Here is a 17,366-nt window from a genome sequence, read left to right on the forward strand (position 1 = left end):
TTTCCCTGAAAGCCAAGCAGTAGAGTTGGATGTCATGGCAGCCTCTGAGGACTGAAGCTGTGCTCCTTTGCCTGGTGCATCACACTTTGGCACTGCTCCACTTGTAGCTGCTCTGCTGGAGCATTTTCCCAATCACTGTGCAGCAGATATAATGGTGTTTGCAAGCCTTCAGGCCTTTGGTGTGATTGTGGAATGGCTGAACTCTGTGCAGTCAAACCCAGAGGTGACTGTTGGTTCAGAAACTTTCAGGCGCTGTCAAAAGTGGGGATGTGGATGGGATGCTTTGCTTTGATTGCTTTGATTCCATGCTTCAGGGTGTGTATTTCTGCTGCTGGCTTGATATTTTGTCTTTGTTCTTGAATTCAATACTAACTTGTAGGTATTGGAAAGTTTTAAAATCATGGACTACAGCCTCCTGCTTGGGGTTCATAACATAGACCAGCATGAGCGAGAGCAGCTGTCAGAAGGAGCCCACAGCACGTCGGATGAGAAGCGTCCCGTGGGGCAGAAGGCCCTGTACTCCACAGCCATGGAGTCCATCCAGGGAGGGGCTGCCCGGGGGGAGGCCATAGACACAGATGACACGTAGGTGAAACCTGGGCTCACTCGTGCTGCTGGGAGGGGCAGAGGTGGAGGCTGGAGTGGGAAATCCCTAATGAGGCCCACAGGAACTGTTGAAGGGAGCAGCTCTCCTGGGGTTTTGGTAGTGCTGCCATTGTGGTGGGAAACAGGGAAGCCAGGGTGAGAAATAGTTCTGTAAGGCTCTGGCCTCACAGCAGTCTCTCTTCTTAGGCCAGGCTGTAGGTTGTCAGTTTGGGTAACAGCCTCTAAACATCCACCCATGCTCTGAGGGGGAGACTAGCTCAGCACCCAAATGCTGGAGCAGAAGTAGGGATCAACCTGTCCCTAGGAGCTTGAAGTTCTCCATCACTCCCATCTTTGGAATCCCTGGCAGTTCCCTCAGGCCATCCCAGTGGGGTTAACAGACAGCAGTGTAGCCAAGTGCTGGAGTCACTGCCGGAGCTGGAGGCTGGGGGTTGCCTCAAGCCTGTGCTTTGCTTGATCTGGGGTTCTCCCTGGCTTTTGGGCCAGGGAATGGTGGAGTTTGCTGCTTGCTGCTGTCTGAAACCAGCTCCTGTGGGTTTGATGGAGGGTCAGTCCTGAGAGCTGAGATAATACCATAGTGTTGCCAGTTCTTCAGGCAGCATCAGTAATTGCAGTGGCTGCCTGAAGGAGTGTCTGGTACTCCTGTGCTTTGGTTGTGTGCTGGTGCCAATGGTTGCTGCACCTTTGGCAGGGTGGCATTAGTATGAACAGGATTGGGAATACCCTCATCCTTAAGAGTTTATTGCCCTAATGGCAGACAGCCCTCGCTGACCCTAAAAACAACCTGATTCCCAGAAGTAGGCAGGAAAAAACTCCATGGTGCTTTCTGGCCCAGGCAGAGCTGTGTCATACGATGCAGGTTCTGTCATAATAATGGTGTTTAGCCATGCAGGCAGTGACCCTGGGACACCTAGGGCCAGGCCAGGTCAGCCCGTGACTCCCGTGATTGTGCACAAAGTGACCATGCCAGTTTTAGAATCACACCAGAGCCCCTTAGCGCAGCTGCTGTTGCCCTTCCCCAGAGCTTAGGTGTTACAGGTGCTCTGGCTGAAGCTGCACCTGCTGAAGTTCTGCTTTATCTGCAGGATGGGAGGGATCCCAGCAGTGAACGGAAAAGGAGAGCGTCTCCTGCTTCACGTAGGAATCATAGATATCCTGCAGTCATACAGGTAGGTAACCTGATAGTGTGTCTTTTCTGGCTGATAACATCTCTTTTAGTACCAAATGAAAGCAGAGGGGATGTCCTCTCCTGGAGACTGTGAGGATGAGTAGGTATGGCTGCCCCAAGCTGGCCATGGGCTTCCATCATGTCCTTAGAACAGCTAGGGACACACAGCCCTTTGTCCAGGAGGATGAGCTGCTCATAAAGAAATAGTTTCCCACCTCAGTGTGGGAAGAATATCTCCAGGGGTGGAAGGTGCACCTCTTCCAGCCCAGCTCCTCCTTCCCTGTGGTGTTGCCAGGCAGTCCTGACCTGGCTGGGGAGATGCTGGAGAAAGTCCTGGTGACTTGGCAGCTCAGGGATCTCCCTGATAGGGTATGAGAGGGGGCTTGGTACAGAGTACATGCCTGAATCTGTATCTGTATTTTTCTCTCAATTTCTCCTTGGAATTAGGTTCATCAAGAAGCTAGAACACACCTGGAAGGCCCTTGTCCATGATGGGGTGAGTGCCTGTGCAAAGGCAGGAGTTGTCCAAGCCTAGCAGGATTACCTGGCGGCTATTTATAGAGCCTGACCTGGCACAGCTGCAGCTGATGAAAGGAGCGGTTCTTGTCTCTCATTCCTGCACAGCAGCGTGGTGCCACTTATTCCCAGACGGGGTCCTTGCTTATCCAGCTCCTCACATGTTGAGCTGTTGTGCTCACAGCTTTCTTCCCCTGTTCCTGTCTGTCCCTCTCCTCCTCCTGTGACACCAGGAGGACACACCCAGGTGTGTGTGTTCCTGGGCTGTCAGAAGCCCTGTGCTGTTCTCTTTGGTGACTGGCTGTTTCCACTTCAGCAAGCTCTCTGCCAGAAAATCCCTTTCCATGTTTCCCTGCTGGCTTCATTCCTGCAGCAGCCAGATGTTTGTTTCTGAAAGAGCAACCTTGGACGTGGAAACAGTTTTTCAGCCTTGCATTTCCTGGCTTCCCTTAAAGTGGCAAAGGAAATGTGGAGATGCCAAGTCATGGGAGCACAGTCAAATATCAGAAGCAGAAAAGGTTTCAGTTTTACTATTTTAAACAAAAACATTTGAAATGTATGGAGACCCTTGGTTAAATTTGGATATCTGTGTGACATACAAAGGTATCCAGGGGTGCTTGGAATGCAGCCAGCAAAGCCAGAATTTGTTTCATGTATGCATTTGGGTTCAGTGTTTAAAAAAAATCCAGGAAATCTACAGAGGAATAAAATCACCAAAATTCATTATAAAATCACAGCAAGGATATAATCAAATGCAATCAGAGACAACACTTCAGGGTTATTTATAGCATTAATTAGAGTGTTTCACTTAAGCCTTTCCATTTTAAGGCTCTGTCAGTGCTAAATATTGGAATAAAGAAGAAAAGAAGACTGCTGGTTGTTACAGAAATTCTGCCTTGAGGGATCATTTTAAAATTAAACAATTGCTTCTTGCTGTTGTAGGACACAGTGTCAGTACACAGACCCAGCTTTTATGCAGAGAGATTCTTCAAATTTATGACCAACACAGTGTTTCGAAAGAATTCCTGTAAGTATCAAGTTCAGGGGCTGCTGTGCTGTGAGGCTTTACCTTGGCTTGGTTGCTGCAGTCCTCACAAGGAGTCTGAGCTGGAGCCTGAGCAGGGTTTTCCACTGTGGTACAGCTGAGAGAGCTGGGGTTGTTCATCTTAGAGAAGGCTCTTGGGAAACTTTAGAGCCCCTTCCAGTGCTTAAAGGGGGCTTAGAAAAAGGAGGCGGAAGGACTTTTTATACAGGCAGATAGTGACAGGCAAGAGGCAATGGTTTTGAGCTGGCAGGGTTAGACTAGAAGTTAGGAAATCAGAGGGTAGTGAGGCCTGGGCACAGGTTGCCCAGAGCAGCTGTGGCTTCCCCATCCCTGGAAGTGTCCAAGGCCAAGCTGGACAGGGCCTGCAGCAACCTGCTCTAGTGCTCATGGAGGGGGTGAAATGAGATGGGTTTGTAAGGTCCCTTTCAACCCAAAACATTCTGTGATACAGAGCAAAACTAAGAGCTGCAGAGTCCTCAGATTGTCACAGCTTGCCTCGGTCTTCTGAGGCTCTCTGCACCTGACCTGGGTTCAGTCAAGGAGGGATGTGTGTGAAGGCAGAGCCTCTCCTTGTGAAGGGAAAAATGCCTTTGGTGTGACCATAGCTGGTGGTGGTACTTAGACCTTCTGTCTCTCTCTCTCCCCCAGCTCTGAAGTCATCCCCCTCGAAGAAGGGGCGCAGTGCCTTGCTGGCTGTGAAGACGGCGGGTCCCACTGCAGCATTCTCAGCCAGCCAGCTGGCCTCCGAGAAGGATGACACCCAGTACGACCTGCGGGCGGCCAGGAGTTACCCCACGCTTGACGATGAAGGTGACAGCCCCACTCAGGGTACTGGCTCTGTGGTTACCCTCTCTTTCCTAGCAGTTCCTTAGGATCCTCCCTTGTTCTCATCAAGTTCCCCACTGTGCACCGACTGCAGATCTTTCCTCTTGGATAGCTCTTCATTGCATGTCTTGCTGTGCTTTGCAGGTGCTAAACCTAACCAGGACAGGGAAGAAGGTAAGAGTACATTGTTTTGTCGCAGCACCAGCAGGTATTTGATGCAACACTTCTGCATCAAAGGAGACCAAATCCCTTCTTTGCAGCACTGTGGGGTTCTGCAGTAAAAACAATCACCTGCATCACTGCTGCAAGACAGATGCCAAGGGGCACCATAAGTCATAGCCCAAAAGCCAACAGAAAGTTGCATTTTCTATCCTTTAAAACAAAAAGGGAGGGGAGGGGGCAGTGACTGGGAACTGCAGCACTCCAATGACAGTGTTTGGGCAGTTATAACAGGCAGGATCTTGCAATTCGAAAGCAGGGGAATGGGCTGGTTCTATGCTGCCTTTCCTTCAATTCCATCTGGCTGCATTTACAGCTGAGTGCTGGAGGACAAGCTACTCCAGTCAGTGCATGGATGTTGGATTGCTCCCTGTGCAAATCACTGGACACTCAGTTCATATCTTAATTCACTTGGATATCTATCCCTGGTGATCCAAGCCTTTAAACCAGCTTTGGTCACCACTGAGAAGTCCTCATTGGCATTCTATTCCCTGCCTGTTGTGCTGGAAGTGGTGCTGACTGGTTCTCCCCAGAGGACACTTTATCCTGTCCATGGTCATGGACCCAGCTAAATGTCCTGCCTGTCTGTGGTTTGAGTGCCCAGTCCCAGTGCGGGTGTGCAGGTTCATGGTGGAATAGCCTCGCATGGGGCTGGTGTAGGTGAAGTGTTGGTGTTTGACTTAATCATCTCTTCTTCCTGCCTCTCCCTTGCCCCTGCTCTGGGCCAGCAGGCAGGCCAGACCTGCTCCCTTGCACTCCTCCTTCCTTTGAAGAAGCTACCACAGCCTCCATAGCCACAACACTATCGTCAACATCTCTCTCTGTTCCCGAGCGATCCCCCTCGGAGACCTCTGAGCAGCCCAGGTACAGGTGAGGACACTTCCCCTGCTCCCACTGGCATTGAGTGGCTGCCATTCCTCTCTGTACTGCAGATCCCGGCAGGCTGCCCTGCACTCTGGAATGCTAATGACCAATTTTAATTAAATCTCTCCTGGGAGCAAGCAGACACAGCTTTGATGGGATTAATTATTGCTGGAAGAAGTGTCAGTTGTTAAGTAGAGCATCTCCCTTATGGAATGCAGAGGTAGATTTGGGGACAGCAGGATTTCTGGTTTAAATTGATCCTCCAAATTCTTCCATTTTCTTTCCGCAGGAGGCGTACACACTCCTCAGGGCAGGATGGCAGGTGAGAAATGGGTCTCCCATCTTCTTGTCTCTTCTTTGTGCTGCTCAGAGACCTCATGTTTATCCCAGTGCTAAGGTCTCTTAGAGGGCTGAGTAGGAATTTCAGTAGCCCCAGGATTTTGGCACGGATGCTGAGCTGCTTCTGCAATCAGACAATCCCCATTTCTTACACAGAATTTTCCTTGCAAAGCAGGTCTCTTAGTGCTTGGAAAATACCACAGTTATTTGACAGGAAAGGAGGCAACAGTGTTGTCCAAATTTACCCACCCACCCACCCAGCGTCAGAGTCAAAGAAGGTCATTTAAGTCCCTTTAAACAAGTAAGTGAGCCCTGGCAGCAGGAACATTTCTCCTCTGAGCATCTGCTTGTGGCCTGGGAAAAGTGAAAGGGCTTTGACTTTGTGAGGCACTGAGCACTCCCAGTCCCCACAGAAGCAGCTTCCAGTGTTTTCAGAAATCTGTGAGGCTTTTTCCCTCCTGTGGTGTCTCAGAGCCAAGGGCAAGGTAGGACAGAAATGCTGTGCTTCAGAGGGGTGTCTGATTTTAGAGGCTCATATCATGAAATTATTGGGCATTATTGTGGAATTATTTTGCACCAGTAAAAATTACTCCATCACCCATGTCAGCAGGATCTGCATGAGGAGCCAGCAGATGATGCTGGCTCTGCCCTTGCTTTCTAGGACATTTTGTAGATGTAGTAGGCTTTAAAATGACATCAGAGACTCAGTCCTGGGATGTGCCATAGCCAGAGGATGTCAGCCTGATATCCTCTCTCCCTGCAGTCAGTATGAGGTGCTTGGAAGAAAAGGTCTTTGGAAGATGAGGGTTTGTCCCATGGTTGCAGGCATCAGCCCTTGTTCCAAGCTTTGAGTGATTTGCTGAGTTTGGTTGAGAAATGCACTGTGAAAAAAATCCCTTTCTGTGGTATTTCCTAATGAAAATACGTCTGGATGCTGCATGTTGCTGAATCCTGGTAAATTCCTGTCTCTGGAGGGCAGGGACCTGTTCACTGTGTGACGTGTCAGGGACTTGTAAAACACATCCTATCCTGCAGAATCCAGTGTTGGAAATTGCTGAAAATTTGAGACTTAAACCCAGGCCCCAGTGGTAGGGCCCATGTGGCAAATGCAGCGACTAAATCCAAAATAGTTCAGACTCAACAGTACCTCATGGGTGGAGGGAGCTGCCGTAGTATGTGACTGCTTATCCAGAAATAGGTCAGGTGAATCAGAGTGACCTGAGAGCATTCAGGGAGCTCATTGGCTTGGTCAGAGTAGATCTGTCTGTCACAGATTTGCCAGAGCTATACCAAGTGTCTACAGGTGTGGCCACCTTTGCTCTTTTTTGCCTAATTTGTCCCTTTCTAGTGCAAGTGCCTCCATGTACCCTTCCTGGGAGAGTAGGGACCTGTGCACTTGTGGAGTTCTTTAGGATCCCCTGGTGAAAATCAATGCAGACACAAATTTATTAAAGCAAGAATTTACATTCATGAGCTGAGATGGAAAAAACCTCACCCCATTTGCTCAAGAATGTGTCACAACTCTGGTTATTCTGGTCTGCTGAGGAATTCACTCCAGGTTTGAGGTCTAGCCCTGTGAGGAAGAGTGTAGCAAGTTCCTTGCATGGAGCTGGACAGAAGTACTGCCCACTGCTCCAGCTCTGGTCAGAGCCAGCCCAGAACAGGGCAGTGCTGTCAGTGAACCCAGAGCTCAACTGCTCTCTGACAACTGCCTCTTGGCTTGTCAGGCTCCTGCTCCTCCTTCCCATGGGGACAGTGGAGCCAGCTTTGCTGGCACAAGTAATTACTTTAATAGCATGAGGTATTAAAGTGAAGATTGTCAGAAACAGTTCCAGAGTGTGCAGATAAATCTGATCTCAATCCTGGAGCAGCTTTGATGTGGTGGGAGAATTGGAAGAGGTCAGAGGCTCTGGTCTGGTGCCAGGCTAACTCTGGACACAAGTTTTCCCTGGAGGTCGGTTCTCTTTGCATGCCTCATTCCCAGCTGAGTCTTTGGGCCTGTCTCTTTGGTTTCCAGGTCACACGAGGAGGTGCGGGTTGAGGAGGAGGTTCAGCAAATCAGTGTCGAGCTGGAGCCCAAGTGTGATGTTGAGATTGTGGCTCCTGAAGAAGAAGTCAAAGAGTGAGTGTTTTAGAATGTTGAGCAGAGCTCACACAGTGGGTTTTGAGCTGTAGCCGCTTGTGCTGGAGGCTTTGCTGAAGTCATGGGTGTTTGGTGAGGCTTAGCACGGCTCTGACCTGACCTGCCCTGACATGACCTTTCAGGATGTGACAGCATAGCATCTTCAGCTCCTCTGTAATAAATCAGTTTTGCTTGCTCCTGTCCTGACTGCAGTGACTAGACTGTTGTTTCCTTCCCTTCTGCAGAGAGGCAACTTCTTCAGCCTGTGCCATTGTCACATCCACAGCCACCGTAGAGGTGGAGACGGCCAGCCAGGCCTCGGAACCAGCCAGCCAGGCCTCGGATGAAGACGACGTGCCAGTCACAGACATATACTTTGTAAGATACCTGACCCTTGGGGTGTGATGGGAAGGGTTGAACAAGGCTGTCAGTATTTGTTCCAAGCAGTTGGGTGCTGGGTAGTGGTTGCCCTGCACCTTCTTGGTGTGGAGCACCTTGAGACCTCAGTGCTGGGTGGGTTTTTGAATGCAGGGAACTGGATTAAACTTGGAGAACTCAAAACAGCATCTAGTGGGGCTCACACAGGTGGCACTCCTCCTGTGGATGTAGCTGTAGCTGTGCTGCTCTACTTCCAAGCACAAGTGCTTATCTAGGCCAGCACATTTGCTCCTGGGACAAGCCAAGGTGATGTGGGTGCAACAAAGAGGTTCTTCCTTCCTTAGCCAGAGATTTTGGCTGCTTTCCTGACACAAACATGGCCTAGACCCAAAGGGAGGTGGTTGCAGAGGGTGACATTGGGCTCTGGTGAACTCCGGCTTTTCCTTTCCCTGCAGGCTGCATTAGGTGATGCAGTGGGAGTCTAGTGCTGAGCCAGGGAGTAAGTTGGTGGTTGGAAGCAGAGTGCGTGGAGCCTGGCGCTGGTCCTCACTCAGCTCCTACAATGGCTGAGCAACTTCTGCAGACCAGAGAAGAGGTTTTTTAGCAACATGTACCTGTCCCATGGATTCCCAGAGCAGAGCTGAGTGCCTGTCCCATGAAAGTTGAGCTCTCTCTTGTGCCTGGGCACTGCAGCCCTCATTAAAAGAGGTGCCCGGCTTCTTCTCCCTGCTCCGACTCGTTGCTGTTGGTTTTGTGGTGCTGGAGATGACCTGATCCCATGTGATGGGCTCCTTCAGGCTAAACTAAAATGCAGCATTGGCTTTTCCCTGAGCTCTTGTGACTCTGCTGCAGAGCTGCTCAATCATTGCCGAGTCACTCTGAGGCTTGTGGGAGCTGTGGAAGGAATCAGCCCTGTTTTACAGCTTGTTTGGGATTGGATGCATGCTGTTCAAAATGCAAATGGCTCCTCTAACATCACTGCCCCCTCCTTGTCTGTGGATGACAGCTGTGTGCAGGCAGATCCTGCCTGCTCCCCTGGCAAGTGTCTTCTAGTAAGGGTCACCTGCTCTTCCTCCCTGTCCCTGGGCATAGGGACTACCCCTAGGTTGAGGGGCACCTCTATCCAAGAGAAAATTCTGCAGAGTGTGTTCATAGAGAGTGTGACTGACTGCTCATCAGCCTTTCATACTTCATCTGAGTCTGAGTTTTGCATTAAATGTGTGTCGTGTGCTGTGGAGTGTTTGTCACTGCTGGGATGAAGGGAAAAGCTGATTTGAGTTCCCATGGGTGCTCTCCTTGGAAAGCCGCTGGAGCTCAGATGAGACTGCACACATGCACTCAAGTAGCACCACAGCTGCTCCTACAGGAGTGCTCAGGGGCAGTGTTGAGTAACAAGATGGTGTGTGCAGAGGAGGATTTGGCCAGTCCCAGGGGACTGTGGAAGTCTGCTCGTGGAGAGCACTGCATTCTCCTGTTCATCCCCAGGGAATAAAGTGCAGAGTGTGGCAGGGCATGGGCACCACTCTCCCCTGCACGGCTTTCCCACCTGCTCACCCGTTCAGGCCTGGAGTTGCCCAACCCCTTGTTTTTTGCTTTCTCTTTCATCCTCTCTTTCACATCACCCTTTTTTTCCTCTGTTTCCTTTTTTACCTCACCTGTCCTGGGGCCACCCAGTTCACAGATGGGAGGTACTGGATTTACTCTCCCCGCCAGCGCAGACTCCGAACTACCTCGCATTCCTCTGGGATTGTAAGTGTCCACACCAGCACAGCATGTAGGGGAGCAGAGCTGCAGCTTTGAAACACTGGGGCCAGCACCCCATTTCTCTGAACAGCTGGGGCTCTGGATTGAGTGGGCATTAGGAACCTGCCCAGCAGAAATGGGGGAAGCATATTCAAATGACACCAGTGGATCTCCTTGTAGGATCTGAGAGAATCATGAGTTCTGTCCTGCTTTTTTGCAGACTAGTGACACAACTCCTACCCTGGGATGGGCCATAGTGTCACCCAGCCCTTGGGAAAAGTGAGAGCAGTGAGGCCTTGGCACAGGTTGCCCAGAGAACCTGTGGTTGCCCTCTCCCTGGAAATGTCCAAGGTCAGATTGGATGGGCTTGAAGCAATCTGGTGTAGTGGAAGGTGTCCCTGCCCATGGCAAGGGAGGGGATACTGGGTGATCCTCCAACCCAAACTGTTTTGTGATTCTAAGTACCAGATCTGGCCAGAGAGGCACTGCAGCCTCTATAAGTAATGTAAGGCTCAGCTCCCTCAGCCCAGGAAGAGGGTTTTAAAGACACCATTAAGATGTTTTGAAGTTTCTAAAACTCCAGTTTCAAACAGATCTGTTTTGGCTTGTGGGGAGCAGCTCATAAACCAAATGAGGCAGGAGCTGGTGCTGACTTAGGGCTGGTTTCAGCTCCCCAGCTCTTCTCAGCATCACTAGTGTGCTCCCTCCTCACTGAAGGTGTTCTTTGAGCAGGGAGGATTTTCCTTTCCAAAAGATGCAGGGAGGCATTTGAGCTTTTAGGGTCTGAATCTAGAGTTGAGATAGTTCTGGGGTTTAGCATTTACCTTCTCAGGCTTTAGGAGAGCTGCTGTCCCCAGAGGGTGGTGGCAGTGCTGCCAGAGCCTCACTGGTGCAGCCTGGTGCTCCCATTTGGGTTACAGGCAGGGTGCATGGGGAAGCAGGGGCAGGAATGTGTCCCTGGCCATGGCTGATGGCATGAGGAAAGTGCTGCACTTCTGTGGGCAAATAGGCAACTCCTCCTGCAGCTCCCCCTGCCCCTCAGCTGGATTTGGCTGCTCCGGCACTGGGAGGGATAATGCCAAGCGCTGGATGCTCCTTTATCTCCCACAGCTCCCTGCACACATTGAAGCTCCTAAAAGGCTCTGAAAGAGACTGGCTGGAGCATGTGGTTCAGTCAGGATGGGTAAAAAAGAGGATGTGGGACAAGCTTGATGTGGTGGGAGCTTTTGTGTACCTCTGACAGAGCCCTTTGAGAAGCTCCAGACAGGGGTTTGTCAACCTTCCTTTCTCCCAGCAGTCTCTACTAATGGAGCTGCAGTTACTGAAGGGTTCAGCATGTAGAGCCCAGTGCTTCAAAGCTTCTCTGGCTTCTTGTAGTTCCTTGTGCATTGTAGAGTGTCACACTCAGTTCCTGGGCTGGGAACACCACAGGCTTCTTCCAAGCACCCAGTTCTCCTTCTCTTCCTCTGCAAATGCCAGGCTGGATTAAAGGGGGCAGTTTGTTTTCTGTGAACTTTGTCTCAGGGAACTCCCCTGGAGACAAAAGAGCCCATTTGCAATGTAAATGGCCCCCCAGGAATCCTGGAAGCAGAGACCAGCCCTTGAATCTGTGCTGTGTCAGCAGCAGAGTGTGTCTTCTCACAGCAATGCCTAGTGCTGTGGTAAGTGTCCCTCAAGGCACACCTCCTTCCCCTCATTCTTTGCAGGTTCCAGTCATGTTTTGCCTCCTGTGTTGTACTTGTTCCCATCACCCCACTATCCCCAAAATCTCAGTAATAACTATTTTCTTTCTGTGGACACCATCCACCATGGTCTCACCCCAGCTCCGCTGCCTTCTGCAGAGAAGGAGGAAGGCACAGCAAACAAATCCAGTTTTTCTGTAAAAGCCCTCCTGGACATCAGTTTGTAGCATGCACAGGGCTCTGGAAATGGGAGGGTAAGAGCTGGTAGCAGGTAGCAGGAGCCCAGAGCTATCACTGCTCTTAGGTAAGTCACTTCCCAAATCTCTCAGTTTCTCTGAAGCCAGGTGATGCCATGGCAGGGAGCTAAGGTTTCCCTGACATCTGAAAAGCTCTAAAACGCTGTCCCTACAAGAGCAGAGGTTGTGCCACCCCCACAGCATCTGGCACAAATCCCGTGTCGCGGTTGGCAGAGAGCAGGTATGTGCTGAGGATTAGGAGGGCTTCTCTGCTGAGAGCTGGCTCTGGGCTCAGTGCTCTCCCTCCAGGTTGGACAGCTGTTCTTACTGTATTGTTTCCTACTCTTTTTATTTTCTCCTTTTATTTTTTCCTCTTCTCTCCTTTGCTCCCTGCTCTGCTGCTGCTCTCCCTGCATTCTCCCTGCCGTCTCTGGCCACTCTGGCAGCCGACAGATGAGAGGAGTTGGGTTTACTCCCCGCTCCACTATAGCGCTCAGCTCCACTCTGTCTCCGATGAGGAGAGCGATACAGTAAGTGTCCAGCAGCCGTGTGCCGGGTGCCCGGTGGGTCAAGGTCAGAGTTTGTGCTCCCTCTGCAAAGTCAGCTTGGCCTCTGGCAGTGTGGGGCTCCTGCATGGCTGCGGCAGAGCCCGGCTGCCTCTCAGGTCAGCTCTGTGCTGGCAGAGTCCCAGCCTGCTCAGCAAGGGCTTTGACTTATTCCCAGTTGTTTGGTGCAGGGAAAGCTTTGGGGAGCTCAGGTTTTCCAGACGTTGCCATTTCTGGAGGATGTAGAACAGCCTCTCTGGTTGTGCTGGGAAGTTGGAGGGACACAGACCCAACTGATGTGGGCACTGGTGCTCAGGAGTTGATCCTCTTTCCCCTCATGACCAGAAAAAGACATTGAGGGGCTGGAGCATGTCTGGAGAAGGGAGTAGAACTGGGGAAGGGACTGGAACACAAGTGTGATGAGGAGCAGCTGGGGGGGCTCACCCTGCAGAAGAGGAGGCTCAGGGGAGACCTCACTCTCCACACTCTCCACAACTCCCTGACACGAGGATGGAGCCAGGTGGAGGTCGGGTTCTGCTCCCATGGAACAAGGGACAGGACAAGAGGAAACAGCCTCAAGCTGTGCTAGGGGTGGTTTAGATTGGATATTTAGTAAAATTTCTTGACTGAAAGGGGTTGTCAGGTATTGAAACAGGGTGCCCAGGGCAGTGGTGGCATGACCATCCCTGAAGTGTTCAAATGACGTGTGGCTGTGGCACTTCAGGACATGGGTTAGTGGTGAACAGAGTGGTGGTGCTGGGCTGATGGCTGAACTTGGTATTCTTGAAGGTCTTTTCCCACCTTATCAATTCCATGATTCTGTGACTCTCTTCTCTCTGCCTCTTGCAGTAATCTCTATGCAGACACAGAAGTCCCAGAGAGCAGTGATTCCTTCTGCAGGTCGATGTGTTCCCTTTTCGTTGATGCAGCCATTCCAGTGGGATGGGGAAGAGCTTGCTGACACCAGTATTGCTGCACTGCAGGATCCCGGGCACTGCGTTTCAGAATGGAGCAAAACTATAACCATGTATTTCTACTTACCCCAGACGTGGGCAGCAAAGAAACGACCCGCTCACCCGCAGCTCCCAGCAGAGAATTCCAGCTGGGTGTAGAGAATCCTGGGTAGTAACAGTGTTTTCCAGACATGCACTACCACAGCTACCTATCCATATGTGATACTGTGAACCTTTTTAATTTTTTAATCATGTATTTATTTCTTTTATCTTTGCACAGAGACAGCACAAACGTGCTTTTTAAAACATTTAGTTTACTGCACCTACTTTTTTTTTTCTTTTTTTTTCTTTTTTTTTTCTTTTTTTTTTGGTCATATTTGTGCATCAAAAAGGAGCATGAGACTTCACTGAAGAATGGGTAGGAGCACATTGCTGGGGAGAGTAGGGAGCAGAGTGGCTTCATGTGAGACAGCAGTGTGGTCCAATCAACTGAGGGAGTCAGGAGGTTTAAGGCTGTCCAGACTCTGCCACGGTTTTTCCAAGTGGCCCAAGGCGAGTCACTAAACCACTCTGTGCCTCGGTTTCCCCCATGCTAATGGGTGCACAGTACCTGCTTCTGTTACAGCACTTAAACCCTGGGATGAAAGGTGCTATGAAAATGAAATGTATTAAAGGCCATGGAATAGAATTGCTCCCATGTTACCATAGTCCAAAGTAACCATGCTAATTCACTAGGATCCAAACTCTCTAGTGACTTCTGTCTGTACCACTGTGCGGGGCAGCACACAGTTCCTGGTGACAGTGACATGGACTCCTCAGCTCTTCCCAAAGTCATGATGGTTTCCACCTTCACCCTGTGCTGCACTGCTGCACCACCCCTCTCTCTGTGCTTGGAGTCCATACTTCATCCAACTGGCCGCCGATTGCTCCAGACCTGCAGTCATGGACACATGGGAACTGGGCTCCTCCCAAGCCCAGCCACATTGGGAGGGCAAGTTCCCCACTCTGCCCAAGCCCACGTGGGACTTGTCCACACCCTGCATCCTCCTGGAGCCACTCAGCCCGTCATGTGCTCATGGGTGTACTCTAGGGTCATGGACACTGAGTTCACACATGCCCTCTGCCCCTCAGGGCAGGCAGGGAGACAAGGGCACATCCACACAATGGAGGCAGGAATGGAAGCCTGACTGCCACAGAATTGTGCCAGCACTGCTGTGCTTATGGACTCTTGGACAGAAAGCAGGGTGGCTGGGGTGTTGCCTGGGGTCATGACTGCTGGTGGAAATCCCTGCTGCAGGTGCTTGAGAGCGTTTGCTTTGCAAGGGCTACGGGCTATAGGTGAGAGAATTTGATGTCATGGGGTAGTGTTCAGGCTCATCCATCAGCAGGACACATAGCATAGTCTGGAATCCAGCAATCGCATCCTCATCTCCCAGAGAGAAAACAGGAAATCCTTTAGACCAGAGGGAGACAGGTCTTGTTTGTGTGCTTTGTGACCCTCACTTGAGAAAGAGGGTTGAAATCTCTTTATTCCCTTCACAGTCTTCACTCTGGGATTCCATGTAGAGGGGTGGGGAAGCGGAACCCTGTTCTCTCAGGCCTCAGTCCCCACAATCTATCTTCACAGTAGCACTCAGGAGCAGTTATGTTGGGTCCCAGAAGGTAGCTGGGCTGATGGGAAGCTCTTCCTCTGTATTGTACTGAACTTAGTGAGAATCATCAGGAATCGATTTTTTTCCCTTGCACGGAATACAGGACCTGGACTTCCCTTCTGTGCCTGTAGATGCAGAAGGGCTGTGAGTTGTGCTTCTTGGGAGCACAGTCTGGGGATTGTGCAAGTTGCTGCTGTTCATGTATCCATGTATTTACCAAACAGTCTTATCAAAAGTCTCTCAAGAAACTCTCCCCTTTCTGTTGCAGCTTGGCAGCTCGTTCTCCCAGCTGCAGCTCCTGCCCTATCCCTCCTTCTTGTGCCGCCTGGAGAGCTTTGCAGGCCGGGGGAGCTCGGGTTGGTGGAGGGGAATAGGAGCCATGCAATACCTACAGCCTCACCTGCATCTGGGCTCAAGGCAAGAGGCTTTAAAAAGCTAAAAATTCAACCTCTTTATTCCAGCAGTGTGTGTAGAAGAGCCAGAGGGAAACATCCCTGCTGTAGCTGCTGGGTGTTGTGCTGGAGCAGGGGGCTCTCCAGGGGAACTGGCATGGGCTCAAGCTATTCTGACCCAGGCCCCTGCCCTGGGACCACCTCAGTCAGGGGCTGGAGGGTTTGGCCTCATCAGGACTTTCCAGCCACCTGAAATCAAACATCTTTTTGAGATGGTTTAAGCATTGTTGATGGATATTTTTTTCCTTCCCCTCATTTCTAGGGGGTCTCTAAAGCTGCTTGGCCTCTGTGCAGGGAGTGTCCCAGAGAATGAGCTTTGTGAGCTGGAGCTGGGCTTGGGTCCTGAGAGAGGGGGTGAACCCAGAGCTCCTGCAGCATGTTAATTCAAAGATTTCTCTTTTTGTCTTCCCTTTTTGAGATGATCCTTGTGCAGTTCTGTAATGCTGGACCCTTTGGAGAAGGTCTGGATGGGGTGGGGTGGTCCTGTAAGAAGACAGGCAAAGGCTTAGAACGGCTTTGTCAAGAGGACAAGGAGGAACCTTCCTGTAGGCAGATGTTGATCTGAAATGGAAACTGTCCCTGTTCAGGCTGGCACAGTCCCTGCCGTGTCACCTGTCACCTCCTGTCCCAGCAGCTCAGTGCTGGGGAACTGTTCAGCCCCTGCTTCCCATGGAGGCTGAAAGGACCGTGGATTTTAGAACTCATTCTTGGCCTCCTCTGCATGGCACTGCAGGGGAGCAGCAGAAGCTCTCAAGTATGTCACAGGCACTGCCAATGCTGCCTGCGCAGGAACAGCACTTTCCCATGGGAAAGAGCATCCTTGGTCTGAGTGTTTCTCCAACTGCACTTCAGCTCATTTTGGACTTGAGTTGCTGTTCTCTGCCGGGGTCTCTTGAATGACCCAGCAAGTGCTGTCCAGGTTCTCCATCATTAAAGGAGGCACCGTGAGTCTTGTACTCTGAAATTTGACTCTGCAGAACAGCCCCTTCCCACATAGGTCTGTGTGCCACTGCCGTCCTTCATCTCCATCATCCCAGCCAGGATCTCTGACTCTGTGGGATGTGCCCTGACCATTGCCTGGTGCTGGGGCTGCAGGTGAGCTCTCCCTGCCAGGTAAGGGACTGGCAGAAGAAAATGGGCATCTCTGCCCCTGAGTTTGCAGTCAGGTTCCTGTAAAGGCTCTGGGGCAAGCCCAGGAGGTCATAGAGAGACTCTCAACACATGCAGAGGGCATGCAGCTTTTGGTTGCCACTGCCTCTCTGGCCACGTGTGCCGAAATTGCACGTTGGGGAGTTTTTCAGTGAAGCCAGAGCACTCACAGGCCTTGATCCAAGGTAGGCAGAGGTGTCTGCAGGGCTCCATCGCCCTCCACATTTCCTTTCTCATTCCCAGCCACTGCTCCAGCACTTCCCGAGTGGACAAGTAGAAAGCCAGGGCTGAGGCGTTTTGGGTCATGTCTGAGGGTTTTTTTCTGTCCATGTCTAACACGCGCCAAGTCTGTCCTGGTGGCTGTCCCTGTTCCCACCCACGTCTGTCCTGGTGGCTGGCCCTGTCCCCCCGCGTGTCCTCGTGGATGTCGCTGTTCTCACACGTCCGCGTCCGCGCTGCGGTGCACCGGGTGCCGAATGTACGGCAGAGGGAGTGTGGACGCTGCGACCGGATGGGGACTCCGATGTTGGGGTCTTATCCCGTCTCTGTTCCGGGGGCTCGAGGCCTGGGCGGTTTTTTTCTTTTCTCGGTTGTTTTGAGGGTTTTTTTTCCCCTCCTTCTCCAGAGAGCCCCTTTTCCAGAGATCTGTACCCCGCTCTGATAAAGCGTTCTGCAGTCTGTGCTGTGCTCTCCAGGGTGTCCGCCTCTTCTGTGGGCGCCGCGCGGGCACGGCCCGGTTTGGGGAAAAGGGGCACGGATCGGGACAGGCGCGAACTGCCCTGACCCGCGCCGGCACGGGGTGCCCCAGCCTCCGCCTGTCTACACCGGGGCCGCTTGTGGAGCGAGGCGAGCGCAGGCGGTAGGCGGGCAGC

The 17,366-nt window shown here is 51.5% G+C and overlaps 1 protein-coding gene across 4 annotated transcripts in view; it reads left to right on the top strand.

Moving 5' to 3' along the window:
- The window catches only part of PIP5K1C (phosphatidylinositol-4-phosphate 5-kinase type 1 gamma), a 51,871-nt gene extending 34,690 nt beyond the window's left edge, over positions 1 to 17,181 (top strand). The window contains exons 8-18 of one of the 4 annotated variants that reach the window (XM_083879771.1): positions 380 to 585; positions 1,692 to 1,775; positions 2,222 to 2,270; positions 3,233 to 3,317; positions 3,984 to 4,145; positions 4,305 to 4,334; positions 5,108 to 5,249; positions 5,533 to 5,565; positions 7,600 to 7,704; positions 7,950 to 8,082; positions 13,138 to 17,181. In XM_083879771.1, the coding sequence (XP_083735897.1) occupies positions 380 to 585; positions 1,692 to 1,775; positions 2,222 to 2,270; positions 3,233 to 3,317; positions 3,984 to 4,145; positions 4,305 to 4,334; positions 5,108 to 5,249; positions 5,533 to 5,565; positions 7,600 to 7,704; positions 7,950 to 8,082; positions 13,138 to 13,140 (1,032 nt within the window). In that variant the 3' untranslated portion in view covers positions 13,141 to 17,181. Of the gene's footprint in view, positions 1 to 379; positions 586 to 1,691; positions 1,776 to 2,221; positions 2,271 to 3,232; positions 3,318 to 3,983; positions 4,146 to 4,304; positions 4,335 to 5,107; positions 5,250 to 5,532; positions 5,566 to 7,599; positions 7,705 to 7,949; positions 8,083 to 8,537; positions 9,598 to 13,137 lie in introns of those variants that run through there. The other 3 variants (XM_083879769.1, XM_083879770.1, XM_083879772.1) reach the window with 3 other exon arrangements.
- The last annotated feature ends 185 nt before the right edge of the window (positions 17,182 to 17,366 follow it).

The sequence above is a fragment of the Zosterops lateralis genome, assembly GCF_965231275.1.
Source record: "Zosterops lateralis genome assembly, chromosome: 29".
Taxonomy (NCBI): Eukaryota; Metazoa; Chordata; class Aves; order Passeriformes; family Zosteropidae; genus Zosterops; species Zosterops lateralis.